The 19,097-nt window shown below is 39.9% G+C and overlaps 1 protein-coding gene across 1 annotated transcript; it reads left to right on the forward strand.

Annotated features, from left to right (window-relative positions):
- Positions 1–422: 422 nt before the first annotated feature.
- dpydb (dihydropyrimidine dehydrogenase b) lies at positions 423–18,764 on the forward strand. The gene is made up of 25 exons (XM_085139819.1): positions 423–896; positions 5,528–5,638; positions 5,758–5,840; positions 6,568–6,655; positions 8,314–8,475; positions 8,600–8,796; positions 9,060–9,141; positions 9,272–9,359; positions 9,574–9,681; positions 9,934–10,103; positions 10,196–10,406; positions 11,203–11,387; positions 12,884–13,099; positions 13,487–13,651; positions 15,035–15,103; positions 15,203–15,286; positions 15,416–15,536; positions 15,657–15,776; positions 15,850–15,992; positions 16,092–16,146; positions 16,248–16,369; positions 16,840–16,989; positions 17,669–17,731; positions 17,945–18,022; positions 18,116–18,764. Exons 1-25 carry the CDS (start codon positions 867–869, stop codon positions 18,278–18,280), a joined length of 3,066 nt encoding a protein of 1,021 aa, XP_084995945.1. The 5' UTR covers positions 423–866; the 3' UTR covers positions 18,281–18,764.
- The last annotated feature ends 333 nt before the right edge of the window (positions 18,765–19,097 follow it).

The following is a 19,097-nucleotide window of genomic DNA, read 5'->3' on the forward strand; positions in this document are numbered from 1 at the left end:
CCACACAGTACTCAAAAGAGACAGACAGTGAAAGTGGACAGTATATCCTCTGTTTCTTAACATAAAACTCGGTGTTGCGGCCAGGGGCAGCACAAATGTGATCCCCTTAAAGTGATCTTTAGTTTTAGTGTCCTTATTTTTCTGTCGTTATCGATTCTGTCACTAGTTAGCTAACATAAACTAATGTAAGTCTATTAACCGCAACCAACCACATGGCAATCATGTTCCTTACTGTCAGAAGCTGTGTTACATCTAAACCAGTAGAGACTATGGAGGAAGAATCAGTTATATTGCTACAGGAGAACTTGCTGATATCCAGTTGCTTGATCAGTCAAGTTCTGGCTCTTGAATAGCTGATCTCTCCTCTGTATGGAGAAGGAAGCGCCCGCAAAGTAGAAGAAAAGAATAGAGTCCTTGAGACAAAAAAGGGTTAACACAGAACTGTTTACCAGATAGAAGAGGAAAAATATGCAGAGGTCCACTCCCCTCTTAGAGGTGGAGTTTGAACTTTGCCGTGGTCACTGTCTAGCTACAAACTCGAGTGCAGTGAACCCAGAATCTGCTAGCTGCAGCCGAGTTTGTAAGCTGAACTTTAACCCTCATATGAGTGATAAGAGCTCTGCCTGTAAGTTCACCTCATCAACAGGTTGGCAGGAGAAAGTATGACGTTTGATGCCTTCAAACTGTCTGTCTAAAAGTTTTATTAAGAGGGGTGACGCGGTCGTAGCTCTTATATAGTTCCACTTGTGAGCAGAGTAGTCCCGGACAGTGCTTCGGACCTCTAAACCACAACACCAACCACAATCTGCAGAGGATAATTTTCAACCTTTTAAAAGCTTTAATTCCGGAAGCTGGACTGAAGCACCATGTTGAGTAAAGATCTTCCAGACATTGAGGTAAATTTGCTGTGTTATATGTTATAGCAGGATATTCTCATATGATATATACTAAGTGGAAAATGCAATGTATAGCATTCTCTAGCAACACATATACAGGTGTTGTGTGGATAACTGCGCTTCCAAAATGTTTTCCATGCCATAGTAAAATAGTCATTCTAATTGTGTCCATAGAATTTTTATGGGGATTTAAAGATTATTCTCCACTAATCTAGAAGCTTAACAGTACGCTAATTTGCACATGACTGGCCTCTAATTGTGACCATTTCACAAGAAAAAATTGAAACTATACTTACAGCTGTGATCCTGGAATAACAGTAAGTCAGTCACAATCATATACAGTTTCATCAGACTTGCAGGCATATCACAGTTTTCAAATGGATTTCCGCCATGCACAGGGCACTGCATATCCTTTGACTCCATCAGTTTCTCCGCACAAAGAGTACTTCCCTTACTGTGTGTGTCTTTAGAAAAGGCCTGTGTATAATTCAACATTCGGCTGCCCACAGGGTGAGACGTTTCTTTCTATAAGAAGCAAGCCTGACCGCAAAGTCACACGATGGAGATTCTTTGGGTTACTCTTTTTACTAATGTAAAGTATTGACTTTAGTGTGAGGAGTGCCCTGGTGTGATTTAGATGATACTGAAATAGAAATGAAAGTATCCAGAGTTTTTGGGACAAAGTAAAAACACATCTTACATCTTACTAATTTAGAAATTGGCTTCACTGAGCCACCCACAGTTTCTGCATGTCGCACACTGATGTGTTCTCTGCCTTGTGGCAAAATAATACATGTCAAAGTGACATGAAAATAAAATGTTTTATAAAATAAAAATGTTTTTTAATGAAATAAAACTTCTGGAAACACAAAACAGATAAATAGGGAAAAAGTGCCTGAGAACATGGGTGTCTAAATGCGTTTTAAAGGAATCTACTGAGTCACCTGATTTTTACTCTTTTAAAAGTCCTCTTGGGTGCAGAGAGACATAGTACTTCACTGATATATTAAGGCCACGCAGGACACCTAAATTGAGAGTAAGAACCATCAGTTGGAAAGGGGGAAAAAGCTTCTATCAGGTCAAGGAGCACCAACATAACTAGAAACGCTATACCCTGTCCTATCCAGAGTACCATTTGTGGGTCTCAGTAAGTCAAGATAACATGCTTACAAGATGAATATATTTTAACATTAAAGACCAGTAGAGTTATCAGAGATATATGACAGACCTATACATTGGCTAATCACTGTAACATGTTGCAACGGTGAGGATTTAGTGGGTAAAATGCCGCACGATGCAGTCTGAACATGATCGCCTGGTATTATGTAACAAGCCATGTGTTTGATTGTACAACCTTAAATTCCCCGCTCGCCCTTGTGGGCGGTCAATCCTTCAAGCTTGGGTCCTCTACCAGAGGCCTGGGAGGTTGAGGGTCCTGCGCAGTATCTTAGCTGTTCCTAGGACTGCGATCTTCTGGACAGAGATCTCCGATGTTGTTCCCGGGATCTGCTGGAGCCACTCGCCTAGTTTGGGAGTCACCGCACCTAGTGCTCCGATTACCACGGGGACCACCTTCACCCTCCACATCTTCTCGAGCTCTTCTCTGAGCCCTTGGTATTTCTCGAGCTTCTTGTGTTCCTTCTTCCTGATATTGCTGTCATTCGGAACCGCTACATTGATCACTACGGCCGTCTTCTTCTGTTCGTCTACCACAACTATGTCCGGTTGGTTAGCCACCACCATTTTGTCCGTCTGTATCTGGAAGTCCCACAGGATCTTAGCTCGGTCATTCTCCACCACCCTTGGGGGCATCTCCCATTTTGACCTCGGGACTTCCAGGTTATACTCTGCACAGATGTTCCTGTACACTATGCCGGCCACTTGGTTATGGCGTTCCATGTATGCCCTGCCTGCTAGCATCTTGCACCCTGCTGTTATGTGCTGGATTGTCTCTGGAGCATCTTTACACAGCCTGCACCTGGGGTCTTGCCTGGTGTGATAGACCCCAGCCTCTATGGATCTTGTGCTTAGTGCTTGTTCTTGTGCTGCCATGATTAGTGCCTCTGTGCTATCTTTCAGTCCAGCTTTGTCCAGCCACTGGTAGGATTTCTGGATATCAGCCACCTCCTCTATCTGCCGGTGGTACATACCATGCAGGGGCCTGTCCTTCCATGATGGTTCCTCGCCTTCCTCCACTTTCTTGGGTTTCTGCTGCCTGAGGTATTCACTGAGCACGCTGTCAGTTGGGGCCATCTTTGTGATGTATTCTTGGATGTTCCTTGTCTCATCCTGGACTGTGGTGCTGACACTCACCAGTCCCCGGCCCCCTTCCTTCCGCTTAGCGTACAGCCTCAGGGTGCTGGACTTGGGGTGAAACCCTCCATGCATGGTAAGGAGCTTTCTCGTCTTTATGTCAAGACTAGAAAGATATATATATATATATATATATATATATATATATATATATATATATAGCTTTCTACTATATATATATATATATAAAATATAATATATATTAGAGAGAGAGAGAGAGAGAGAAATCATGGATGTCATGGACACCTGTTCCCATAGCTGAATGTATTAGTCCACATGGCGTGGATAACACACTTGTCAAGTCATCTTTGATGCTAAATGATAGACAGGCAACATCATGCCATGCAGACTTTTTTTTTCTGTGAAGGCTTACTTATCCCAGCAAGGCAATGCCAAAACATATTTTGTGTTAATTGCTGGATGCCTCTGTAGTAAATATGGATGAACTGTTGACTAGCTGGATTTTCTCAGGTTTTAGCCCCATAGAAGTAGAAAATATTTTTAGTAGTGCTTTTAGTTAGTCTCATGCAAAGCCCTCTCCAAATTGTTTGATTTTAAAATCAAATAAATTATTAAATTATTACATTTTTGAATGATTTGATGTGTTATCACTGTACTTCCAATCAAGTATAGACTACAATGAACTGATTTTTTTTTAATCAAAATTTTATAAAATGTCCCATATTTTTGGAAACTAATGATGCGTTGATATGCTAAGACCAGTTCAATAGATCATTAGCCACTAATGTTCAAATAGTCAAGGTCAGGTTGGATTAATACATTCAGTGATAATATTCTGTAATGGCAGAATTTACATGAATAAAATACTGTTCAGTATTCAGCTCAGTGCATCGACCTCACCATTATCTTATCATCTTGACCCGACCATGAAAACAGCCAGACTTCCTAGAATGTTCCACAGTTTCAATGTTCTTGTTGGAAAGATAATGATGTTACGGTCTGCATATTATGCAGACTGTGCAGTGTGAAGTTGAGGACCCAAAATGCAGACACAGAAGCAGGTAGGAATCAGAAGAAAATAAGCCATTTTATTAGGCTGTAAAAAGTCCAACAAGCAAAACTTAATGTCTAAAAGGGAATTGCAAACTATAACAACAGGAACCCGGAAAGAGGAAAGAGGAAACACAAGGGTGGCTGTAGCTCAGGAGGTAGAGCAGGTCACCTACTGATTGGAAGGTTGGTGGTTCGATTCTTGGCTCCTCCAGTCTGCAAGTCAAGTATCCTTGGGCAAGATACTAACCCCAAGTTGCTCTCCGATGCATCCATCGGAGAATGTGTGTGAATGTAGTTAGATAGCACTAAGTATAGATAAAGTGATTGTGTGAATGTGGCATGTTGTATAGCTTTGAGTACTCCGAGAGAGTAGAAAAGCGCTCTACAAGAATCAGTCCATTACTATTTACAAGAAAATAGAGACTGACAAGGAATAAGAGGAAGCCAGCACTATATAGACACACTGAGGGGAAATAGCTCGGAAAATAAAACATTTTCTGTGGAGAAACTGTTTAAGATGCTCTTTTTATATTCAATCATTATATTTAATCATTACTGACCTTTGACCAGTTATCCTAGTTAGTTGCAAAGTATTTTTCCAGCTGTTTCTTTCTAAGACCACCTACTTTTCCAGTCTTTTGTTGCCTTTGTTGTCTTTTGTTAACTTAATTATGCTAATAATTATAATTGTATAAAGGAGCCTTTGAGGTGGTCTGGGCATCTGACAAGGATGCCTTGTGGGTGAGGTGTTCTGGGCATGTCCAACCAAGAGGAGGCCCTGAGGCAGATCCAGGACACTCGGTAGAGGTTTATCTCTCAGCTGGCCTAGGAAGCCTCTGTGCTGCCTGGAAAAGCTAGATTAGGTAGTTTGCTACAGACTGGGCTTCTCTGCTTAGGCTGCTGTCCCAGCAACCTGACCCCATATAAGCGGAAGAAAATGGATGGATTATTATTATTAAATATGAGAAAATATATTTCATGAAATAATAAAAGGTTAGAAATGTGTTTTATTGTGAAGAAAATATGGACGGGTTTGTGCCCCAATTTTTTGGAATTTGGGGTTGTGGCATAAGACTTCTCTGAATATAATTATCTAGTTCCCTCTGCAACCATACCACTTTATAAAAACAAACACACTGGATGCTTTTCCTGGATCCTTCCTTTGTATGTAAAGCAAAAATGTGAACCACTATACTATGGAACCACTTGAAATGCTTAAGTCTCTGGAAAATAAAAGAAGATTCTACTCATGTTTATTAGGGCGTGCAGACTAAGAATCCAAACCTGTGTCTTTTTCTTTTCAGAGCATCCTAGCTCTGAATCCAAGGGTGAAGCATCATGCTCAGATTATATCCACAGCCAGTAAGAAGAAAGAAAAGAAACACTGGAAGAGGAACCCTGAAAGGAACTGCGATGTAAGACAAATACACAAACATGACGTAGCTTCAATTAAAAGAGTATCTTTAGTCAAATTAGAGTATTTGCATAATTTAATGCTTGGAACATCATTCATCATCTTCACTCTTTTTTCCAGTCTTGTGTGAAGTTAGAAAACAACTTTGACGACATCAAGCATACAACACTGAGCGAGCGAGGAGCACTACGAGAAGCTCTCAGGTGAAGATTAATGAAGAGGCTACTTTATTTATTCGTTTTTAATGTAGCATATGTCACAAATATGATGACATTCAACTTATGTTAAAAAAGATACCAAATTTCAGATGGTCACAACAAATGCAGGCTAGAGAAGAGTATTCTGATCATTGTCAGGCCAGTTCCACACATGTACTTTTTTTTTTTTTATCACCATTAGAGAAAAAGGGCAGCAGTGCAGTTGGATGAATCCAACTGTTAATTGAATAGCCATGACATTTGTACACACAATATAATAATAATCCATGTCAAAAGAAAGGTTTTTTTTCGAAAGACTTTCTTTATTTTTTCAGTTAGCTACACCATCATGACAAAATATACAAAATGAACAAAATGTAAATTTTATTTATGAGATCGTGATAGTGACGTACTGGCACATTAAACTAAGACACTGTACATGAAAAAGTATTATCTTAAATGTATCCATTATAATATTAGACATTACAGCACTACAAACTGTGTAACAATTTAGTTTCATTACAGCCTTATGGAATTATAGGTCTTATCAGTAACCTTCCATAGTCACGACTGCATTATGTATTAGTGCATTTTTGTTGGAAATTAATCTTTTGTGTGTGGATGTTTTTTGTCTAAAATAACAAAAATCCTCCAAACTGTTTGCATGCAATTTTTATGTTTTAGAAATCTTTCTTGGTTAAGCTGCAGAAACAAATGAAAAATTTGTGTTTAGATGTCTAAAATGTGCTGATGCTCCCTGTCAGAAGAGCTGCCCAACTAATCTGGACATCAAGTCATTCATTACGAGTATCTCCAATAAGGTAGAATCCACTCTGCACTCTTTCTGTCATGATCCCGAGTCTTGTACCCAGCGTTTCCTGTTTTGGACTTTTAGTTTTGGTTTATTTTATAGTCTGAGGTTGAGATTCTGTTCTTTGTTTGGTTACTCTTACTTTGGTTTCTCTGTTAATTATTTGTACTCCTAAGTCATCTTGGTTTGTTGTCTAGTTTATGTTGTCTTATCTCTGTCTCCACATTTATTCGCCTGTTCCCCAGTCGTGCCTCTGTTTCTCTCACTCCCTCTGTTCCCTGTATTTAGTCAGTCAGTTGCTGTGTCCCAATTCAGGGTCTGCACACTTGAAGTACGCATTTCAAGTGCGATTACGTCACCGCCACGCGACGACGGCTGTACCAATTCGAAGTGTACTTCAAATGCATACTCCAAATGTGCCGTCGATTTCCCCAAATATCAAGCGTGGTCCGGTGCACGCTTCGTGGTCCCATATATCCCACAATTCATAGCGCGGCGGTGGGTGTGGATAATTTTGCCGCAAAATAAGGCAGAAGGGAGCGGCCGAAGAGTGAACTGTCAAAAGTAAGTACTGAACATGACGTCACTTAATTATGTGCGAATGTTTAATAACGAAGAACATTAAAACATTGCTGTTGGCCACATGTTGGCAAAGTTGTGTGACATTAGTGATGTTTGTACTGTCAGCGTTAACTTGGTTTTAAAGCCTATACATACAGATATATATATACAGATTATTATGATATATATATATATATATATATCATAATAATCTGTATATATACAGATTATTATGATATATATATATATATATATATATCATAATAATCTGTATATATACAGATATATATATATATATATATATATATATATATATATATATATACAGATTATTATGATATATATATATATATACAGATATATATATAACACATTGCCAACAGCAATGTTTTAATGTTCTTCGTTATTAAACATTCGCACATAATTAAGTGACGTCATGTTCAGTACTTACTTTTGACAGTTCACTCTTCGGCCGCTCCCTTCTGCCTTATTTTGCGGCAAAATTATCCACACCCACCGCCGCGCTATGAATTGTGGGATATATGGGACCACGAAGCGTGCACCGGACCACGCTTGATATTTGGGGAAATCGACGGCACATTTGGAGTATGCATTTGAAGTACACTTCGAATTGGTACAGCCGTCGTCGCGTGGCGGTGACGTAATCGCACTTGAAATGCGTACTTCAAGCGTGCAGACCCTGAATTGGGACACAGCGAGTGTGTGTATGTTCTCGTACTTCCTTTTTTACTTTGATAGTCTCCTGCCCTGTGTGCAGCATGTGCAGTTTTGTCCTCTGTCTCGTCAGTTAGATTATGTCCAGCTGTCTTCCCCAGGTTATTCCTCTTTGTCCTGATTCCCTCGTGTGTATATATTGTCTGCATCTCCCTCATTCCTGGCTGTGTGTTCTGCCTGTGTGTTTAGTTTCCAGTTTGGTTTTGTATTTCATAAGTTCAATAATAAAGCTGTGTTTTTGAGTTAAGGTCCATATGAGAGTCTGCATTCTGGGTCCCCGATCCTGCCTTCACATAGCCTTATGTCTTCAGATATTCAAAGTAATACCAGATAGCAGTACTCTGATGTCAAGTGTGTGTATTTGTGTAACAGAACTACTATGGGGCAGCGCGTGCCATTCTATCTGACAACCCTCTGGGTTTGACCTGCGGAATGGTTTGTCCCACATCGGAGCTGTGTGTAGGGGGCTGCAACCTGTATGCTTCTGAAGAAGGACCCATTAACATTGGAGGGTTACAGCAGTTTGCTATTGAGGTACGACAGTTTTCAGAAAACACATTTCTAATCAATTATATTGATTTAACATCAGCCATGATGTAAACGTAGTGTATTAAAGACTATTCTTGGCGTGTGCATTTGTGTATGTGTTTCTTTACAGGTGTTTAGTAAAATGGGCATCCCTCAGATAAGAAACCCCGAACTCCCACCATTCAATGAGCTGCCAGAGGTTTACCACACCCCTATAGCTCTGATTGGCTGTGGCCCAGCATCAATTAGTTGTGCTTCTTTCCTGGCCCGTCTGGGATATGATAATATCACAATATTTGAAAAACAGAAGTACACAGGAGGGCTGAGGTATCTTAACATTATTATTATATAAAATATTATAGGACAGTGTTCATTTCCCTCAAGCTGTTTTATATTGTATTGTTAGTTACTTGGGAAGTAAAGGTTCAGTCTTTTTAAAAAGAATTTTAGAATTGAGACATGGGTAAACCTTTTTTAATATGTCTGCAAATTAGTGAGAAGCTGGCACGAGGACAGATGAAAGACACAATACCAACATGATAGCATTGGGGAGACAAAAATCATTCAAAGAGATATGTTCTTCTATGCAGCACGTCAGAAATCCCTCAATTCCGGCTTCCATATGAGGTCGTCCAGTTTGAAATAAACCTGATGAAGGACCTGGGAGTGAAGGTATGAAATGTGGCACAAGATACTGCTACGTATTTTTTAAATAGTATTTGTAGCATCCATTATATTAGTCTAATCTCTTTACATGAGTCAACAGTTCAGTTAAAACATTTTGTTTCTGTGGCGTCTACAGGTGGTGTGTGAGAAGGGCTTGGGTGTTAATGGAATGACTCTGAAGTCCCTGAAGGAAGATGGATTTAAGGCTGTCTTCATAGGGATTGGTGAGTTTCACTTGACAACCATTATGAATAGATTCCAGTTTAGTTCCCTGTAAATTCATCTGGAATCTGGATGTGTCTGGATATTATGCACATTTGTAAAAAGTTATAATAAACTGCTGAATTACATCAACCATCAAATTTGTTTTTCTGCATGCATTTTAAGTCCTCATCAAGTCCTGTTTGCATGTGTCTGTGAATGTGTGTGTGACACCAGGTCTCCCACAGGCCAACAGAGCTGAAATCTTCAAGGGTTTAACTGTGGATCAAGGATTCTTCACTTCTAAGGACTTTCTGCCCATGGTGGCCTCTGCCAGCAAGAAAGGTACTACTTAATTTTTGTTCCTCTACCAGTCCACAGGATTATAGTTCACATGTGCAGTAACAAAGTCACAATATACACATAATTTATATGAAGTCACGATCCCAAACATACGACAATAGCATCACTTCACAGCCTTTGATCAGCCCGTAACTTTTCATGTGTTAGTGTATCCGCACATACTCATTCATTCATACAGTACTTTTGCTGGTGACATGTTTTTTTACATTTTGGGCTCTCTGTCGCTTTGCCTAGGTATGTGTCAGTGTCGCTCCTCTCTGCCAGAACTAAAGGGAGTGGTGATAGTTTTGGGGGCCGGTGACACTGCATTTGACTGTGCCACCTCAGCCCTTCGGTGTGGAGCCAAAAGAGTGTATGTCTGCTTCAGGAGGGGATTCACCAACATTAGAGCTGTTCCTGAGGAGGTGCTGATGAAAGGCAGATGGATAGACTGACGCAGTATACAGACAGATTACCAGATGAGTGTACTGATATGTATGACGTTTTTTCCTCTCAGATGGAGTTGGCTAAAGAGGAGCAGTGTGAGTTCCTTCCTTTTCTGTCTCCCCGTGAGGTCATTATGAAGAATGGGCATGTTGCTGGGTTACAGTTCTGTCGCACTGAGCAGACTGAGGAAGGTGACTGGATTGAAGACGAGGAGCAAATTGTCAGACTGAAGGCTGATTACATAATCAGTGCTTTTGGATCCATGTTGAATGAGCCACAAGGTAATGAGTAATCAGCTGCGCAACACATTACCCAACTTCTTGCTTCACCTTTAACTAGAAGAAGTAATGACAAATCTAGATGTAATTGTAAAACTTTGGTTTCTGAGTGCTGGTTTGTCTTTTTTAATTTTACATTTTTTTTAAAAAAAATATACATTACTGAGCAAGTCTCTTGACCAACTCCCAGTTTCTTAACATGGGAAATAGGTGCAAAACCTGTGATTTAAATACAGCGCAAAAACGTTGTTCTCTGTTAGGTTTAGACAACACTAGTTCATCGTTTGAGTAAGGAACCTTTTAATGTTTGGTCAATGTTCAGAGGCTTGACACACAAAAGCACATTTCTCTGAAAATCATCAGTTACAAAGACCTGGAGTACCAGCAGCCCAAAACAAAAGTCAATAGCAGAATAAGCTTCTTTGGTACTGGCAGATGACATTTTTCAAGTTTTTCCACATACTAAAGTTTGCTGCTCAACCCACAAATGCATTTTCCTTTCAGGTGCAGCTCCATTTAAGGGGGAATTTTCCAACAGTAGAACATTTATTGCAAAGAAGCATTTTTACAGCAAAGAAAATTGACCAAACACAAATTTCCTTACTCTTTGTGCTAAACTTAGATGAGATGTTAATCAGTATAGCTTGCTATATATTCTGTCAGACTAGGGAGCAAGCAAATTCATCTAGATTTTGTATTATTACATAACAAAATTAAATCTGTAATGGTTTGAAAGTTTGCAGGTGATGTTTAGACTGAGGCAGAGCATGAAACTGACTGATATGCTGGGTGCTTGTAGTGACTGAGGCCATGACGCCTGTGAAGCTGAGTCGCTGGGGTACTCCAGAGGTGAACACAGGCACCATGCAGACCAGTGAGCCCTGGGTTTTTGCTGGAGGAGACGTCGCTGGTTTGGCAAACACCACAGTGGAGTCAGTGAATGATGGCAAACAAGCCTCGTGGCATATTCACAGATACATACAGGTAAGTCTGCTAAGACTCTAAACACCAATGAGTTCGATAAGGAGAGAACCGAACAAGATTTACTGAGATGGAAAAATGAATGAATTTGGCGATTAGACTCCAATGACCCGTATCGCAGAAAAGAATCCCAGTAGCGATAGGATTTAGAACAGGAAACCCCAAAACATAGGCACTGGTGGTGTTGAAGATGGAGATGGAAGCTTGGATGGGGCGAGATGGAGATGGAGAGGTGGTTGGTTGCATGAATGAGAATTTTAAACCATTTAGAATGGAGGCTGCTTGCCTTCTTTGATCCAATCAAAAAGGTGACTGGGCTAGTATAATGATGACAGCACTGAGTTTGACAGCATGGGAAGGTTATAGTGAACATCTAGGCAGTGTTGGGGAGTAACGGAATACATGTACCGCCGTTACGTATTTAAAATACAAAATATGAGTAACTGTATTCCGTTACAGTTACCGTTTAAAAAGGTGGTATTTAGAATACAGTTACTTTGTTGAAATAAATGGATTACACGGCGGTACTTCCCTGTTTCATATTGTGGCGGGTCAGGACTGTTTGGGTTTTGTTTGACAGCTACGTTCTGTTGTTCCAGGCAGCAGCGTTACGGTTGCCATGGTTACAGGGTGACTCGCTCTCTCTGTGTTTCCTGGGTGAGAGAGGCCTTTTTGTTGTTGTTGTGCTAAGCTAATAGGCAGAATGCTACCGGTATAGCTCTAAAGAATGTAGCATCATAGGCAGTGTAGTCCGTGCTGCAGGGAGAATGGACTGCCATACACGTTATGTGTCTGTGAGCGAGGGAGGGAGAAAAAGGAAAAGTACGAGCTGTCATCGAGCAAAAACGGGAGCTGGAAGCATGTAAATATAATAATAACCACTGCAGCCAAGAAGAGTGCCTGACGAGCCCAGTTGTAAGTAAGCTATTAAGACTCGACTGTACACCGTGTTCGTGTTTTCCTGCGAAACAGTAAGTTCTGTTGGAGCAGCCGTTCAACGCCTCTCTCTGTCTCTCGCAAGCAAAGTTGACCCAGACAACAAAGTAAAGCTAGTTTTCGGCTACGAGCCGACACAGAACCCGACGTATTAGCCAGAGGTCCCTTTACTACGGTTCGGAGCCGCGGACCTTCAGTAACAGTAATAAATCACAGCAATAGTACATTCATGTAGTTGTAAACAGCATGATAATATATTAAGTAATCCAAAGTATTCAGAATACGTTACTGTCATTGAGTAACGTAACGGAATATGTTACAGAATACATTTCGGGGCATTTATTCTGTATTCTGTAATGGAATACATTTTAAAAGTAACCTTCACAACACTGCATCTAGGAAAGCAGGCATATGAATAACTGCAGATCTTCCTTACTGAACTTGTGCCTATTAATGGTTTGTTTAGTGTCCATGTACAATTTTTGTACCTCATGCATAATACACAAAATATCATACCAATAACGTTACCAAAAATATTTATCCCTTCTCTTTTACTTGTATAGTCTCTTCATGGACAAACAGTAGACCCAGTTCCAAAGTTGCCATTGTTCTACAGTGCTATAGACCAGGTGGACATCAGCATTGAAGTTTGTGGAATAAAATTCCCAAATCCGTTTGGCCTGGCCTCTGCTCCTCCTACCACTAGCACAGCCATGATCAGAAGAGCTTTTGAACAAGGATGGGGCTTCGCTCTGACTAAGACATTTGGACTGGATAAGGTACCACACGTGCAAACAATGTACCAAACCACCAGTCACTAGAACGACTATACTTGCAGGCATTAAAGAGATTTATTCACCCGAACATGTATTTTACAATACCTTACAATAAATCATTGTAACATATCAATATTTCCTCCTTGCAGACCTTTGCTGTTTTTGCATTTTTATATTTTTCCCATACTAATGTATTATGTAACCTCAGATTTATTCCTCAGGAAATTGTGAGCTTACAAAAAAAAAAAGAAAAAAAAGTGATTTGTTTAGGATTCTTTACCAGATGAACACAAGTAAAAGCTTCAGAAAGAAAAACACAAAAGCTTTGTTGTGTCTAAAGTTTCACTTTAAGGTTTTTCATGAATGGGCTCTATAAATCTGTGTCTTTAGGATCTGGTGACCAATGTGTCTCCTCGAATTGTGCGTGGTACAACATCAGGCCCTCTTTATGGGCCCGGTCTGGGCTCCTTCCTCAACATTGAGCTCATCAGTGAGAAGACAGCAGCCTACTGGTGTCAGTCGGTTGCTGAGCTGAAAAAAGACTTCCCCAACAACGTAAGTTTGATATTACATCATACCTTTTTTTTTTTTTTTTTTTTTTTGCCTGTCCCGTTTGGCTCTTTTGCCATCAGAATTATTGTCTAAAGGCGAAGAAAGATGCCCAACGGATTTTCTTTACCAAATTGACCATCCCAGCTTTGCCGTAATGGTCCATTTGATTCACCTTTTATTCTTTATTTTATTTTCACTTGCTGAATACGGGACAGACTTGACTGGGGGAAAGAAAAGGGAGAAAGAAAGAGAGAAAGAAAAACAGTTGAGAAGAGGGACGGGGGAGAAGGGCAAAAAACAAAAACCAACAGAATAAGCAGAAAAAAAAAAATAATAAAAAAAAAATACATATATCGATCACCTGGATCACCTGTTGAGAAAGAAAAAAGAAAACAAGCAGAAGAAAACGAGAGTAATACAATAAACAACATCACAATGATATATGGGAATATGACAGTAAATACTAAATATTAAACATTATTGTGCAGCACGTAAGATCGACAGCACAGTGTGCATTGAGGTAGGAGCCAAAAAGGGTGTAGTTTGTGTGTGTGATCACCCGTGTGTACACCTGTGAGCATGGACGCGCTTGTTTTCTTAAAAGGTTCCCTCATGTAATGATCTGCTAGAGGGTTTGGGGGGCCACTGCCCCGTCCTCCAGGGCATGAAGCAGGTATGGAGGAGATCAAAACTCCAGACATCCAGAGGCCCTCAGAACACAAGAGACCAAGGAAGACCAACAGAGGGGCAGCCGTGCCACTGTCCCAGAAAGAGCCGAGGAGAGTCCCAGATGAGGGGTCACCCAGCAGCCACGGAGCAGAAGCCAGGGGGGGTTGCAGTGACGTGCCCGTGAGCTCCGCCGGCAGCCAGCTGTGCCTGAGTGACCGAGCCCCAGGACGAGAGGCTGGATCATACCATCATTACATCATACCTTTCCTTGGTGATAAGCTTGTTGTTGCGCGCGTGTGTGTTCAGCTGAATGAAATGTCTCAAAAGTTGATTCTGTTCATCTGGACGTAGCGTTTTGTGGGAGAAACGTTTCGTCACTCATCCAAGTGACTTCTTCAGTCTCAGCTGACTGCAGGTGAAATGTATGATGATTTTAATTAAATAATAAATATACATTTACTTATTTTTCTGGATTGTTTCTTTACCATATTATATATTTCTTACTTTGATTTTTTTTTCCATGAGCTTCATTCCATCACATGTGCTTTACCAGACATTTCATGTCTTTAGTGCGTGTTCTCTAGCAGTGTCCATTTGCACCACTGTACCAAAATTCACCCAAGTTTGAAGTACAAAGTTCTAAAATAAGTCTAAAATGTGTGATGATGTTTAAAATCTAAAAATAATAATAATAATAAATCCCTCTGTGTCCATCAGGTGGTGATTTCTAGTATAATGTGTGGTTACAACAAGGAAGACTGGACAGAGCTAGCCAAGATGGCTGAGGTGATAAAAACAATATACCACTATAATCATAAACATTTTTACAGAATATGTAGTCTAATGATGATTTAATTTAATTGTAAAAATAACGAATGTGTTTAGGAGTCGGGAGCAGATGCTTTGGAGCTGAACCTCTCTTGTCCTCATGGGATGGGAGAGAGAGGCATGGGACTGGCCTGTGGACAGGTACGCACACAACTGATGAAGAAAAAACAAAACAAAACAAATAAACACCCAAATATACAAGGGAGGAAATGGATGTAAGAACAATTAAGTTTGAAGGTGTAACCATTTATTCATTTGTTGTGTCATCAGGACCCAGTGCTGGTAAGGAACATCTGTCGCTGGGTGCGTGAGGCCATTTCCATTCCATTCTTTGCTAAATTGACACCAAATGTTACAAATATTGTTGACATCGCCAAGGCAGCCCATGAAGGTGACCACACTTCACCTTTTCATTCAGTATCATTTTACATTGCTCAGTACTAATCCACAATGTAGCGAATGATTAGCAGATGCCTGTTAACAAGTCTGTAAATGTTGTGCTGTGTTATAGGTGGAGCGGATGGAGTCACAGCCACCAACACAGTCTCAGGTTTAATGGGACTCAAAGCTGATGGCGCTCCCTGGCCAAGTGTTGGTTTGGAAAAACGCACCACATACGGAGGGATCTCTGGTAAGTGCACACACATGGTAAAGTATAGTGCAGTGCTGAATAAACTTATTTATCACGTTAACGGTGTGTTCAGGTAATGCCATCAGGCCCATTGCTCTCAGAGCAGTGTCAGCCATCGCCAGAGCAATTCCAGGTTTTCCTATTCTGGCCACCGGGGGTATTGACTCAGCAGAGAGCGGACTACAGTTTCTTCATGCTGGGGCTTCACTGTTACAGGTGATAACCGATTTACTGTAACAGGTTTTGCCATTTAATAAAAGTTGATCACAGACCAGTCACTTAGATCAACTGTCTCATTCTGTCGGGATACCACAGGTGTGTAGTGCAGTTCAGAACCAGGACTTCACATTGATTGAGGATTACTGTGGGGGTACGTAGCTGCTTTTTGGCTGAGCTTTACAGGCATTCATTTACGTTTTTAGAGCTTCAAAATATTTACTTTTGTATTATTGTGACATTACACCTGTTTAGGTCTGAAGGCCTTGCTGTACCTAAAGAGCCTAGAGCTAAAGGACTGGGATGGTCAGTCACCTCCAACAGTGAGCCATCAGAAGGGAAAACCAGTTCCCAGACTCGAAAGCCTGGTTGGAAAGGTACAACTACAACAGTTATAGTAACATTTTGGTCTTTCTTGGCCTTATGTCAACCCACACCTGAATGCTTCAGGCCAGCAAACTGCCAAAACCATCTGCTAGCTGCTAGTAGAGGTACTCCCGTTTGCTGATGACAATGAGTTAACCAGATGCATCTTATTATCATTGCCAGACTGGTACTTACCCTCTTAATTCCTGAGGAAGCAGTAAGGGTGCAATTAGTTTTGCTTCTGCTTCCAGTTAAAAAATTGTTAAATAAGTACTGAACCTGGGTAATGTGTAATGTGTTGTTATTTTCCTTAGGTTGTATTTAACCAATTTTAAAACATGCTAGAGACCAGATTATTTTTATTACGTCCTAACATTTAAAACCTTGAATCAAAAGAAGATGCCTGTTCTTTTTCATATTAAATGGTTATTTGTCTAATAACCATTTGTCACCTCTTAATGGTCAATGTGCATGTGTTTAGAGTCTCCCTAGCTTTGGTCCATACCTTCAGGAAAAGACGGAAGCCATTGCTGCATGCAAGAAACGACTCCGAGATGCTGGTGAAACCAATGTGGTGGAATCCAACGTCAGCCGGGTCAACGTGCCCCAGAAGCCTGTTCCTCCAGTTAAGGTCCATCATACGCATACATATGTGCTGCACGTTGAGTTCAATAAAGCTATATGTCACAGTCTGGCTGAGGCAGACTGTAAGGAGTGAAGAAGGTGGATCCAAGTGTAGACATGCAAAATAACAAAACTTAATATTAACTGAAGAATAAGCCTGGACTTATAAAGCAAAGAGCAGAACTAAGTCATAATCTAAACCGGGTGAGCTAAACATAACAAAACCCTGGAACATAGAAACCTGGCATGAGTTCATAAGCTTGGAAGCATGACATGGAAACAAGGTAAGGTAACAGACACTCAGGCAGGGAAACAGTTGACACAAATGAGCATAACGACTTCACAGTGGAAGAGTAAAATGAAACACAATGAACATAGAAACACAAGACCTCTTCAAAATAAAACAGGAAACATGAGACGCAGACATGACAATACAAACTTGACAACCTGAAATCACAGACAAGAAATACATGAGACTAACCAGAAGACGTAAGTGAAACATAACTAGATTAAACTTGAGGCAACTAAATAATGAACCTAGAACTTAACATTATCTTCAAAATACAACAAAAGAGATCAAAAGCCGAATGAAAGGCTGGGTCACAGACCCAGCCCCTGACACTGCATTTGGTTTTTAACCATAAATGTGTTTTTATGTATGTGTGTGGTGATGGGTTGTGTTATAGGACGTGATAGCCAGAGCACTGCGCCACATTGGAGCATACCAGGAACTTAACAACATGGAGCAGGTACACAGTTCTCATTCATTCACTCTAACCAGGTAATATTCTGACCATTGTAGTGATTTATAGGAAAAGATAAATGAACAAAAGGTCATTGCACCACATGTGTAATCACTTTTTATTTTCTAAATCAGGTTTTCTTCTCATGATCACAGATAGCAGTAAAATATCATTTATCAATATCACAACAACAACAATGGCCTTTCCCTGTGCTCTCAGGTCCAGGCTCTTATAGATGAAGAGATGTGTATCAACTGTGGGAAATGTTACATGACCTGCAATGACTCTGGATACCAGGTATGTTTTTCTACTATATCCAGACAGTCATCACTTTCTTGTTTTTTAAGAGATGTATCTGCTTCAGTCCCATAATGTGACTCTTATTTCAAGGCTATAACATTCGACCCTGAAACTCATCTTCCATCCGTGACTGACAGCTGCACTGGCTGCACTTTGTGCCTCAGTGTCTGTCCCATCATAGACTGCATCAAGATGGTCAAAAGGAAAACAGCCTACAAACCCAACAGAGGTGTACCTATTAGTCCTGTCTGCTAAAGGCAAGGATAATAATAAAACAAAGACATCCAACTGGATTGTCTTATACAGCAAATTAATTTGTGTGAAGTATAATCTTAGTTTGAAAGCCCAGCTCCAGTGGCACCACTGAGCAGAGAGGCAGATAACATCACAATAATTGTATAGTATATATAGTAAGTGTATGTCAATAATTCCACTCTGATTTAGTTGGTAAATCTGAATCTGACTTTGTTTTTATTCTCTTGTAGAAAATCATTTCAATGTTAAAAAGGCATTTACAGAATGTCAAATTAATTCAAGTCAAATGAAATGCTCCCCAAATAAGTTCTGTGATTTCAAATGTCTGTATTTTTGGATACAGAATATATCTGTAAGATGGAGCACATTTTTCTACAAATTTGTGAGATTGTGTAAAAAAATTAACCAGCATAAAAATATTCTGTTATACATGTGTTATCAGGAAAATGTTGTGAAATGTTAAAAATAAAAGCAACCACTATTGTGTCAAGTTATTTTATCATCCTAATACATACATTATATCTATTCAAATATTTAAGTACAGCTTTGTTGTGTTTTTGATATTAGGTAATATTCTTGTTCCTATATATTCATATATATTCATATATACATATATTCAACATACATTCTGGGCTGGTTAGATTATACTATTTTTAGGTAGTTTGTCTCTATTTTTATGGAATTTTAATAAGTAATTTTGAATCCAAAATCTGCAAAGTCACTAATAATTTGTTCACATGAAATGTTTTATGTTCTATATAATGAAGAAAGTGTGACAGAATGCTCATCTATTTCTGTATTCAGGTTCTGTATGTGG

Source organism: Neolamprologus multifasciatus, chromosome 18 (genome assembly GCF_963576455.1).
Source record: "Neolamprologus multifasciatus chromosome 18, fNeoMul1.2, whole genome shotgun sequence".
In the NCBI taxonomy this organism is placed as follows: domain Eukaryota; kingdom Metazoa; phylum Chordata; class Actinopteri; order Cichliformes; family Cichlidae; genus Neolamprologus; species Neolamprologus multifasciatus.